A 13,444-nucleotide genomic window follows, 5' to 3' on the forward strand; every position below is an offset into this window, starting at 1 on the left:
TAATTGAAGTTTTAAATTGACATATGTAAGTTAAATACGTGGGTTGGAAATTTAATAGTGGCAACTATTTATTCTCAAATGATACGAAAGAGATACATCTGTGAAACTTTTAGTCCTTCGATGTAGTCACCAGCATTGTGTACAACAATTGCCATCAATTTGGAAGTCGTAGTATACCTCTAGCAGCGCCTGTTCTGTTGATGGTTCGAATGGAGTGGTCTATGCCTGAAGAATCTCTGTAACAGTTTGGAAGCTTCATCTTAGAGATCAAATCGAATTAGATGGGGCTGATAGAGCATCTGCCAGCCCCATCGAGCCAACAAATCAGTCACAGGTTGGGTTATCAAGTGTGGGATCGAGGTTTGCAAAGCGTAGAGGCAGTCCTCTAATGGCAATAGAGAATGCTTACGAAATGCAACGATTACAGTTTCCTCTTCTAGAGTGAAAACAGTTGATCTCGGATGCTTCGGGTCGTATCGTGGTGAATAGATAATCATCTACTTTTGTATCTGCATTTGAACAGCGAGTTAAAAATTTCGATTTACTTGCATTTGGCATGCCGTTAATGCCAACGTCAGATAAAACTTTTCATGTGCCCGAGCATTATCCTGCAAAAAGATGGGAGGATTGAGCAGAAAGTGTTCCTTCTTCTTTTGCAATGCAGGTCGCAGGTTATGTTCCAAAAATGAACAGTAATACTGCACACTGACGGTCTGTCCTGGAGGTACGGTGAGAATCACCAGAACTTTTACATTAGTGGGGTTCTGACTACCCAGCTTTAGACGCCAACTTCAATGATACTCAATTCCTATCGTCATTGCGCATGCACCTAGTGTTGGAAGGAAGAATCCATTTATTGGGAGGTAGCTTAGGTATCAAACTAACATGTGGTATAAGTGAAAAGCACCGGTTCCGTTTCATGGTGTATATACAGCAGTGTAGTCACTACTAAATTTCCAACCCACATATAATGAAGAATTAATGAAGGTCAACTTTTACACATAAGAACAATGTTTTCCCTTTTTATGAAGTTCCTATTGATAACTTAAATATGCATTTCTCTGTATTCACCAAAAGCCTTAACTACTGTCAGTAGTTACTTTCACATTTTAAAAACAGAAATACCATTTATTCATACTCACATGTGAAAATTTATAAATCAATATAAAATACTGAACATTTAGACCAGGAATTGAATTATTTACCTCCCTAACCTTATTATCAGGAAATAGAATGATAAGTTACTGAACTTTCAGACCAAAGCAACATATGACAAACTACAAATGGCAAGCAACCAGTGGCATGGGTTTAAAACCAGTCCGTAAAAAATAATAATTCATTGTCCATGAGCGACCGATAGACTGAAGCAACATGATGTAGACATTGAAAAAATAATCTAATACGAGGGCCATGTGACATATGTAGCTTGTCATGTCACTTTGGTACAAAAAGTTGTAATTCTTTCTAGAGGGTTTGTTTCCAAGTGACATGTGTCACTTGTCCTTTATCTCCTTGGTCTGAAAAGCTATTTTAGTCTGGCTATGTTTTGCAGATATTTCTTTCACAATGAACTTTAAGGTATGTAGGTTATTAGCCTACAGCACCTGATCTTGATCTTGGTGATAGAGTTGCTATCCTTGACCTCCAAGCAGGCTAATTTTCTAGTTTGTTCTTCAACTAATTCTTAACTATAGTCTCAGGGGGGGGGAGGGAGAGAGAGTGAGTGAGTGAGTGAGAGAGAGAGAGAGAGTGAGTGAGTGAGTGAGTGAGTGTGAGTGTGTGTGTGTTTTTATCTCTCTCTCTCTCTCTCTCTCTCTCTCTCTCTCTCTCTCTCTCTCTCTCTCTCTCTCTCTCTCTCTCTCTCTCTCTCTCTCTCTCTCTCTCTCTCTCTCTCTCTCTCTCACTCCTCACTCACTCACTCACTCACTCACTCACTCACTCACTCTCACTCACTCACTCACTCACTCACTCACTCTCTCACTCACTCACTCACTCTAAACGAGACTAGACCTTCAGTTTAAAATGGAATATGAGCTAGTTTCTCACGTCACTGAAAAGGAATATAAGTCAGGCTCCCTTGGTAGAATTATGTATCTTAAAATTAGGTGCATTCCTTGTTGATATCTACTACAGAGGCGGTTCAGCGTATGTTTGACCAAACGCGATTCCTTCCCCCTGCACTCAGAATGAACTCACCCAACCTTGGTCAGGCATGTTTGTCAGTGTAGTGTGTGAGCTGTAAAAGAGTGCTTGTGTTTTCTCGCTGGGCCAAAAATCCTGCTCAAACTGAGCCACTTTTGGGAGGAGTACATTGTATAACTTTTCCAAGTGTTTTGTGTTTTCTCACTTGGCTGAAAATGCTGCCAAAACTGAGTCGCTTTTGGGAGGGTTATGTTGTAGCCCTTTATGACACAAAGTTCAGTGTGTCAATGATCAGGAAGTAGTGTAAGAGCAAGGATTGTGACGTTAGTTTGACTTTATTCAAGAATGTGATCGGCAAGTATAAGGATTGCATGGCCCCAGCGTTCGGTTCTCCAACAAAGGGGACGAGAACACGGCCGTGCACACAAGCCACCACCAGTATGCTGGTGCAAGGTGCGGTTAACAGTTTCCAAAGACATATTTAGATGATTCGTCATCTATCTTTGGGTCAGTGGATTCTCTTGCATGGCCATTCTGCGAAGTTTCGCCTGCATGCTGGTGGTGGCTTGTGTGCACGGCTGTGTTCTCGTCCCCTTTGTTGGAGAACCAAACGCTGGGGCCATGCAATCCTTATACTTGCCGATCACATTCTTGAATAAAGTCAAACTAACGTCACAATCCTTGCTCTTACACTACTTCCTGATGATTGACACACTGAATTTTGTGTCACAAAGAGCTACAACATAACTCTCCCAAAAGCGACTCAGTTTTGGCCACATTTTCGGCCAAGTGAGAAAACACAAAACACTTGGAAAAGTTATACAACGTACTCCTCCCAAAAGTGGCTCAGTTTGAGCAGGATTTTCGGCCCAGTGAGAAAACACAACCACTCTTTTACAGCTCACACACTACACTGACAAACATGCCTGACCAAGGTTGGGTGAGTTCATTCTGAGTGCAGGGGGAAGGAATCGCATTTGGTCAAATATACGCTGAACAGCCTCTGTGTAATAAATAAAAGCATGCTGATTAAAGTAAAACAAATACTATATTTCCTTTCGTCATTTCACTAAAACACTGTAGTGAATTGTTGCCAAAATACAAATTTTAGTATTTCTTTTAACAAATCTGTGCTTTTAGTTTATAATGGGGGTCTATATGAAAACACACTGTAAAATGCTGCAATATCAACTGTGTTCATACCCTTCACTGACAAACTTAATAACTGAACAATATATAAACTATTAACTGAAATATTTAGTAACATTCTTGACAGTTTAAAAATGCACTACAATGATATTTTTGAACTGGAAAAAGTAGAAAAAATATTTACATTGGTGGTTCATCATCCTCAAATGGATTTCTCTCTATGAGTGATGTGACATTTTTGTCATTCACCAGAAGTTTTCCAATTAAATGTACAAGCCATGGGTTAGATTGATAATCCTGGAAGAAAATACATTTTTGCTTTATTGAACATTACTGTGACAAATTTATTTTCAACAAACCATATGTTCTGCTATAATTTATGTTTTATTCATATTTTTCTTATTATTACATTGCTTTTCTGCCACTTTTGGCCAATCGCGACAATGAGGTTAAGTGAAAATTAGATGAAGTTGAAGGAACTGTCATAAAGAACACCAATACCCGTTGTATCTCAAGATATCTGTTTGGCGGTTACGCGGAGATAGGTAATTTACTCTGATAAGCTTACTTTTCATTTTTCCATGCAAATTTTCCTCACGATTGCCACCCATATGGTGGCTTCGTCAGGTGTGTACTGTCTTGCTGCTGGCAACGTGGTTACTTCTTCTTTGAAAGGACCGTGTCAACTAGTGCTGCCACGAGCACAAGTGGAAGGAGGAGGAACCACATCGTCCGAAGCAAGACAGTACATGCCTGACGAAGCCACAGACGGGTGGCGAAATCGATCGCGAGGAAAATTTGCACGGAGAAACGATAAGTAAGCTTATCAAGGTAAATTACCAATACCCAGTCCGAGGCTTGAACCTGAGAACTTCAGTTGTCTGATCGGAGGTTGACCATTTAATGTGCTCAGCCACTGAGTTGGCTCAATTTATGTTTGTTAACTTTGTAAATTGGTTTGAGTTAGTTATTATTTTAAGTCCATTTTATTCACTGATAGGCTAATCTGGACTGGACCTCCAGTTTAAAGTGCGATCCAAGCCACTATGTTCTTAGATGTACTAAGAACCAATACTTCACCTATGCCATACAAAAGTGCACACTTCATGGAGTACATGCAGAATTCATTCATCTCCTCAGTTATTAAATTAACTATTATTTTGATGAGTCTCGATTTATATATATAGAGACTAACTTCTGCAAAAAAAAAAAAATTATATGAATTATGCCTTTATAATAAAAAACAACAAGATGTTAGACTATAGAAATATACTATTCGTAATTGCTGACCTGAACGTATGTAAGAATAAGATATAAAAAACTGTACTTACTTGGAATGCAGCAAACCACATCAGCCAATCTAATCTGTAGTGATATGGAGAAATTGCACAAGGTCTCCGCTTCAAGTCCCCTGGCTTACACTTGAATTCATACTCCAGCCACTCAGTATCTGCATTGATTACTTCGTCATAAGTCCCCTGCAATATCACCTCTGAACGTTTCTTTGTCACACTGCAATAGATAAATCTTTATTAAAAAACCACGACATTTACCATATTATTAATAGTGTATCTTCGTTTCATGTTTACACAAGCATTATCTGGATATCAAAATAGTGTACATATGTATGTACGTAATGCATGTATATTCCAATTTTTTCACCTTTCCTTTTTGTTCCATTTTACCAACCCACCAGAGGTTGATTTCTAGATAACTCATATTTTAAAGATAGAAAAATATAAATTTACTGATACGAATGATTTTGTATCTATAAGATATAAAATAGTAAGCATTTCATAAAGATACTCAATGATTCATTCACCTAATTAATAAATGTATGAGTCTGTTGGATTCAGCCATAACAGAAATAGCTACACATCAGAAATTTAATGTACAAGGGGAATTCAGAGTGTAAGTTTCACTAGGTAGTTTAAACAAAAAAAAAAAAAACACACATATCAATAATAAATGTATTACAATGAGAATTCTTGCACTCTAATCCGCACCATTGTTGTACTGGAAAACAAGCTTTTGTAGACCATTGTCACACAAAGCCACATATTCTATGCCATGGGTATGAACTTTTATTCCCACCATGTGCAGATTAAGGATTCTGACAATAATAAATATATGATAAATGTGTGTGTCCTTGTTTTTAACAGGCTATTAGAAATCACTTTCTGAATACCCCTCACACAAAATCAGTCACACAATTTAAAATTTTATATAGAAGGTTAAATATGGACATATCAAATTGGTAATACATATTATTGGTTATCAACAAGCGATATTAACAAAAAATTGAAGTCTTCAAAAAAATTCAGGAACATGAAGATTTTTAATATATATGTGGGGAATGTTGATGTCAAGAGGTGTTTTATGATGAAATTCAATGTGATCAAGACACAACAATACCTTCCAAAAGCCCCATATGTGTTCACAAGCCGGAATGGCTCAAATGATGTATTCATAGCTTGTCGTGTTGACAAAAGGTTTACAATCACGGGAACACTAAGAACTGCAATCAAAATGCCAATAGCACTGCTAAGGGACTTCCGAAAGTAACCTGTAAGTAGAAAACAAACTGATTAGCAATACACGCTTTGAATTTTATACAAATACTGGCATGTACAGAATTTTTCATCAAGTTCATGAATGTAGTGTATTCATGATAGATACACATTCCAATAATTGTTGAAGGCAAATGCAGTCTCATTTCAAACCTCCAGTATTTTATATGGTATACAGCAATGGCTTGTTCTTACCTAGTTGCTGAGGATAATTCTAGTATTCCAAGTAACTACTCTGGCCCATTATAGGTGATGATAACAGGCAATCTATAAACTAATCCCTTTTCCATCATTGTAAAGAGTGTTTTTCTGTCCTGAGCATTACACTATAGTAGAATATATTGCTTCTTTAACCTAGTTTAACCCAGACACCAGTTTAAGAAGGAAGATTCACTGCACTTCATATTTAGTTTCCAAATTGCATCATAATCTCTCAATGGCAACATCACACTTATTACTGGATGGATGGTTCTGGATTAGAGTGCTTCAGGAAGAGCATTTCGCTCTACACAGATGATGCTAGATAGCGTACGGAATTGACAGCTTCTTCGCTAGAGCGAATAAAGCTCGGTATACGCTCGAAGCCCAGTAGTACACGTATAACCGTAATTTATCTGTTGTAGTGGGCCCTCAAATATGGATTGCGAGATGAAAGATGCAGTAAAATTGAAACTTAGTAAACATACTTATTATCTCCATGTTATAATGTAGTTTAGTCTACCTTACTAATACAGTGAAATATGCAAATGAAGCAGATGATTGTGGGCCAAAACTGCCAGGATGGATATTGTACATGTATGTGTCTACGATTATTGTCACATTAAAATGATATTGCATTGTAAATGCTAGTGTGGGAGGCTCGGACAAGTACGGGCGAGTGAAAGTGGTCCCATGCAGTACTCGAATCTGGATTTATCAACCTAGCAACTTGAAAAGGCAACAGGTGTCATCAGGAAAAAAATATACATGTTTGAGGCATGTCTACCACCACTTACCTTCCCTGAATTCACTTGCTGGTCTGGCTTTGTCCTCCCGTTGGAACTGGATAACTTTCCTTCTTGAGCTTTTACCAAACAACTTACACAAGAAAGCATCATCGAAGAACCAGATTGATGGAATAATTGTCAGCCAATTTAGAAAACTCAGATTTCCACTGATGATCAATATAACCTGTAAACAAATATTAAGTGTAATGAATAGTATTTTTTCTACCTCCTGCAAATTGCAATATGCCAGTCGGAACTATGTGAGGATGTGGAGGCAAAGCCCCACACGTTCACAATCTTGGTAATTTTGAGAATTGATGTGATCAGCACCATGCTTTGGCCACTTTAACAGACCAGGTACTCATTTATTAGAGGCTGGGTGGACCTCAGAGGAACTCTATGTAGAGACATTGCTGGAAACATTTCCACTTGAAATCATCCACTCTGGGAATCAAACCTGGGTCTCCGGTATGAGAGTCCAATGCCCTACTGACTGGGCCAGTGCTGCTCCAATTAATAGTACAATTGTAATAAGTCTCTAGAATAATATAATATACTCCAAATATACAGCATTTTGAGGGTTTTACTTTCAAAATTATATTTAAAAACTCCCATAATATTCTCCCAGTCAGAAGAATATATATATTCTTATGGACTTCTTAAAAAGCATGCTAAATTTTTTACAAAAGGGGCACTTCAGCGTTACATGTCTGACATTTCACATACAAAATGTAAGGTTCTAGGTATAAGATTGAATTAAAATATTCATAATTAACTGATTTCATACATATGAAGTACTTTGTGGTGTCTGTTAACAAATGAAAAAAAAAACAACTTGGGTATGATGACAGCTTGAATGCATGAAAAGCATCAACGAAAATGGGTTACGTGTGTGATGATTTAAAACTGCAGCAAAATTTGACTTCATTTGACTGTGAAGCATGTAGGATACAGATGCTAGTAATTTTTGTTGGTGAACCCAAAACAACCTTGCTTCGCACATTACCTGTTGATTTTTACCATTACATGACTTGCATTCCAAATGGTGTATAAACTGTAGGAATTGTAGTGTGCAGTTTAGTGATAGTACTGTACACATCTACAGCGCAACTTTGATTATATCTTTCGCTGACCTCTATGGTGGAGTGGCTAGCAAAGCATGCTACAACTCTAGAGGTCCCAGGTTTAAATGCCAGCCTGGACATGGGTGTTCTTTACGAGTGCACTTCATCAATTTCATCACTCATGATCATTGTGGCAATTAGCCAAAAGTGGCAGAGATGTGATGCTAAATAAAAAATCATATTTCATTACTGTATTTACTCATGTAATGCGCACTTTTTCCAAAATTTTTGGCCCCCCAAAACTGTGGTGCGTAGTATGCACGGAATAATTTGGACAGCCAACCTGAACCTGTACAAGGCTATTCCATGATTTTGTGACACTTGCATTGATTTTTCATGTCTAAGGAACCCTATCATGTTATATATCGTTATAAAGCTTAAATTCTACAGTTTCTGAATATGGCAACAATATTCCATTCAAGATGGTGACGCTAATGTGCAATGCGGTTGAAAAAAAGAAAATAATAATTAAAATGTATTACTGGCCAAATAATATGATACATATGGAGTGTGTAAATGCCGTAATGGACGAAATCTTGTGCTGCTAACTGCTGCACTTCTGACGGAATTCGAGCATGTGCCTCCTGTCACATGAGATGCATATCAGTGGTATTTGTTGGGCAAGTAATAACAGAAAATAACTTCCTGAGCACTGCAAATCCATCAAGTAATTTTGATCTCGCTTTCTGCTACTACAGAATAAATAAAGTGGTTAAAGATTAAAAGCTTTGGGAAGATAAAGACAGTGGAGGGAGAAGGAGGAGGTCCATGGTTTGGTGACTCATTGTATACACAAGACGATATTCTCCCCTTGGTTCACATATAAACACGTTACTCAGGTGTCATTCACTCTTGATTTGGCAAAGCAACAGCTTTACGACCTACAACTAAGAGAGCCACTTCTTGAACCTCAATTGTACTGCGCATTATATACGAGATATAATTGTTTGTCACTTTTCCCATCAAAAACCACGGTGCACATTATACACACACACGTGCACTATACACGCGTAAATATGGTATATGATTTACAGGAGAAAAAGCTATGAACTTAAAATGTGGGAAAATGCAAAATCAGAGAACACTTTATACCTGAAACATGATTTGGATTACGCCACAAACAATCTGGAACGGTCTGTTTAACAACATGAACCAAGGCACAACAAGCTCCACGATGTGGTTCCCCATGGTTTCAGTCATGTGCCACCACACAGGCATTTGGTGCAGGTAGTACGCCACTGGGTTTGGAACCGGCTGGGTCTGTGAAAGAGACAATGTATGTCAATAAAAAAAAGGATATGTAACAGTTCACAAATTGTAATGGCAGAAAAATGTGTTCATGGTATGTTAACATCTAAAAAATGTTATTCATTCACATATCTTTGTAGCAAGAATATAACAGGTTAGGACCCCATTCACGTGCAGCATTTCAGAAATTTACCCTCGTCCATACTATGAAGAAATTAAGCGACAAGACAATCTAAAGAAATCATCGCAGTCAGATATAAGGAATTAGGGAAATACCAGTTTCTTTCTCATGACATGCATGGGAGAAAATAATTAAATTCATAAAAGCAAATGAACGTAATGGGTTAAAGAAATAACAGTGCTTACTACAAATGGAACAAAGTAATTGGTACTCATAATTATCAGATATAAGCTGGGTATTGGTTTATTGGTAAAATTACTGGTCCAAGTGACTCAATATATTTCTAAATATCCTGTAGCTTAGTGCAAAAGTCTGTATTTTTGTTAGTAATATTACGCATTTCAAGGTAAGCTGGTTTACTCAAGGGGCATTCCATGTGAAATCAACAACTGAAGAGGCACTTTTCAACCTCACATATTTTGATTAATTTGAAATTTGGCACACTGGAAGAGTCACTTGAAGTAGGAAAATATGCAACTTTGCAGATCCATATCTTTTGTATTTCCGAAATTAGTGTTGCAAACTGTGCGATTTTGACCATTATTTCCAACATCTTGTTAACTTTAAATTGCAATATTTTGGCAACCAGGGCACCTATAGAAGTTATTCGGACGACGTTGGAAAGGTCTTGAATGGCTCTTTCAAACGAGGCCAGGGTAAAGAAACAATTGAAGGTGGTGTAAGGAAACCTTTGCTAGCCATTATCTCAAAAACGGGTCTTTCAATTTTTTTCAAAAAGTTCATGTCATACATACACTATTACTCAACAAGTATACAAAATTTAAAAATGGGACGCCAATGGGATCTTGCATCAAGGTTGATATTTCTTTTAAAAATAATGTGTTTAAAAAAATACAGTACATCAGTGCTTCAAATGGAATTCACATAAAATTGTGTAAAATAAGTTGCACATAATCCTAAACTACTACAATTACTACACTCTATCTATGGTGGAGCAACCCTTTAAGGGTCTGGGCCTGCAAAGTGATACATGGTCAGTTCATTGTCTCTCACAGCTGTTGTTTTCTAATTCTTGTATACTATTGTTTTCAAGTAGTTCTCCAGTTGTCCTTACAATGCTGGGTAAACACTGAAATTTTGGAGCTCACAGTGCAGGAATCGAACCAGAGAGCACTCAAACCAAATGAGAGCCCTGGCCAGTTGGCCCAGGAGTTCAGAATCCTAAACTACTACTACAGTGTATTTTTCCATCGCTTGTGATGCCGGGCAGCCGGCCAGACGGCAACTCCTGTTAAATCGCATGTGATATCTTCGCTATGGAAACCACTAGCTTCAAAATGACTTCAAGTTCTCAGAATTACAGTTACAATAAGAATCAAAATAAGCACGTTAATTGTCACAGGGGGTGTTGGAAATATTGTCCTCATGCATCCACACATTTCTGGCATGTTTTTAGGAAATTTCGTGGAGATCTAATAAGACACATATCAGTTAGTTGTTCAAAGTATGGTGCGAGTACGAGGACATTTCCAACATCCCTGTGACAATTGACGTGCTCATTTTGATTGTAACTGTAATTCTGAGAACTTGCAGTCATGTTGAAGCTAGTGGTTTCCATATTGGAGATATACAGTCCAGTGGGAAAGGTGACTAATGAGAAATGAAAGATAAGACGTTGTGGACTGGTAGTTTACGATAACGTTTATTCAAAATAGACACCTTGTGAGTCAATACACGCACTGAAGCGGTTGTAGAACTTTGTGAAGCAGTCTTGGTACTCCTGTTTCGAAATTGCCTCCAAAATCACGGTCAAAGCACTTTTGGATGTCTGGAATGGTGTCGAAACGCCCTCCTTTCAACGCCAATTTCAGTTTTGGAAATAGCCAGAAGTCGCATGGAGCTAACTCTGGAGAATATGGGGGGTGATTAAGCTTGACTATCCCTTTTATGGCCAAAAACTGACATACCAACCTGCTCCTGTGCACGGGTGCATTGTCATGCAACAGAGACCATGAGCCTTGTTCCCAATATTCAGGTCGAACTCCATGAATCCTGGCCAATAGACGATGCAAAACACCCACGTAATACTCAGCTTTCACAGTGTGACCCTCTGGAGTGAATTTCTTGTGGATGGTGCCTTTGAAATCGAAGAAAACAGTTAGCAGAGTTTAATTTGGCTTTTCTGCATGTGCACTTTCTTTGGTTTTGGAGAGCCTGGACCCTTCCATTCAGAGCTCTGACGCTTTGTGAGTGGTTCGTACTGAAAGCACCATGTTTCGTCACCTGTTACAATGCTTGACATGAATCCTGGATCCACGTCAGTTGCTTGTTTCATGTCTTTGCAGTGTTCCACTCTGCAATGTTTTTGTTTATCACTGAGTGTGTGTGACACAAACTGCGCACAGACCTTCCGTTTGCCCAAATTTTCGGTTAGAATGACATGGACTGTGGACTTAGGAATTCCAGTGAGATCATCGATGAGCCTTGAAGATGTACAACGATCCTTGTGTACAATCTCCGCCACCTATTGAACGTTTTTGTCAGTTCGCACAGTCACTGATGGTCCTGGTCACAGATCGTTTTCAATGCTCTCCCGACCATCAAGATATCTTGCATACCACTTAAACACGTTCTTACAGCTCAATGCCTCACTACTGTAAACAGTTTGAATCATTTGAAACGTCTCTGTTGCACTTTTACCCAATTTGAAATAGCATTTAATGAAAAACTAAATATGCTGACCAAGGCAGTAATTTATTTTATTAAAAACATAAACTAACGTAACGTTTCAACCTTCTAGCAAGGTCTTCTTCAGACTCTGTATCAAGTACAAAAGTAACCAGATACAACAAGAAGGGTAATATATATACACAAACTCCCTCCAGACTATTTAGAAAGTTGTTTGGAACTTTCTAGCAGATGACTTTCACTTTCCAACTTTACTTTCACCTAAAAGGCTAAACACAATTACTTCCATATAGAATGTGGTTGGACTTTTTTAATCTCACGCTCTTTTCCCTTCATTTTTCTTCCTTCTCCTCTCCTCTTTTTCTCTTGTCCTTTCCACTCTTTCCAACATCTTCTTCCATTCTTTGTTTAACTTCAGTCCCCCATTCCAGTTCATTGTGTCTTCTTCCCCTTTCTTCTCTATTTCCTTGGCTTCCTTCCATTTTCTCACTAGCATTCTCTTCTCCCTTCCTATTTGCTTAGCCTCATCCCACTCTATGTCATGTCCTGTTTCTCTCGTGTGTTTAAATATTGCATTTCTCTCTCTCTTAAGTCGTACATCATCCCTATGTTGTTTCAACCTGTCTTTCAACCTTTTTTTCGTTTCTCCTATGTACACACTCTGACATTCTTTACATTTTACTTCGTAGATAATCCCTTCTTCTTCCTCTTCTCTGTTTTCCTTTTTCTTGTTAGCATTCCTCGCTATTCCTAAGATGCTTCTCCCTCCCTTCCTGTAAGTTTTAATTCCTGCTTTCCTAAGCACTTTGCATATCTTTTCTGTGGTCTTCCCCATACTCCTTATTCCAAACCTTCTCTCCTCTTTTTCTTTCTCTTCCAATTCTCCCCTGCCCGTTTTCTTACTTCTTCTGTTTATGTCCAGTCTATCCTGCTTCTCATAGCCATTCTTTTCCAGCTGTTTCCATAGGCTATTTATTTTGCCTTCTTTTTCACATTCTTTCATGCATATTTTCTTGATTCTGTCCTCCATATTCTTTATAAAATTTATTTTTGTCACCTCACTTACATCACTTCTTTTGTGGCAGAATACCCCTGCTGCACACTTCTTCTGATGCCAAGCGGTTTCAATTTCTTGTCCTCTTTTCCTTTTCATCAATATATCTAGATAGCTTAACTTGTCTTCTTCTTCTATTTCAAGTTCCAATAATATCCCTCTTTCTTCATCTTGAATTTCTTTGGCAAAAATGTCAAGCTGAGAAGAGAAGAGAATGCTAGTGAGAAAATGGAAGGAAGCCAAGGAAATAGAGAAGAAAGGGGAAGAAGACACAATGAACTGGAATGGGGGACTGAAGTTAAACAAAGAATGGAAGAAGATGTTGGAAAGAGTGGAAAGGA

The 13,444-nt window shown here is 38.1% G+C and overlaps 1 protein-coding gene across 2 annotated transcripts in view; it reads right to left on the reverse strand.

The window, feature by feature from the left end:
- The window catches only part of LOC145991065 (lipase maturation factor 1-like), a 28,063-nt gene that overhangs the window by 1,722 nt on the left and 12,897 nt on the right, over positions 1–13,444 (reverse strand). For both annotated transcript variants that reach the window (XM_083126780.1, XM_083126781.1), the window contains exons 7-11: positions 9,064–9,231; positions 6,857–7,031; positions 5,707–5,857; positions 4,623–4,803; positions 3,476–3,588 (exon numbers count right to left, since the gene is read on the reverse strand). In XM_083126780.1, the coding sequence (XP_082982906.1) occupies positions 3,476–3,588; positions 4,623–4,803; positions 5,707–5,857; positions 6,857–7,031; positions 9,064–9,231 (788 nt within the window). The remainder of the gene's footprint in view (positions 1–3,475; positions 3,589–4,622; positions 4,804–5,706; positions 5,858–6,856; positions 7,032–9,063; positions 9,232–13,444) is intronic.

The sequence above is a fragment of the Lepisma saccharinum genome, chromosome 8 (genome assembly GCF_977018435.1).
Source record: "Lepisma saccharinum chromosome 8, izLepSacc3.1, whole genome shotgun sequence".
NCBI classification, from domain to species: Eukaryota; Metazoa; Arthropoda; class Insecta; order Zygentoma; family Lepismatidae; genus Lepisma; species Lepisma saccharinum.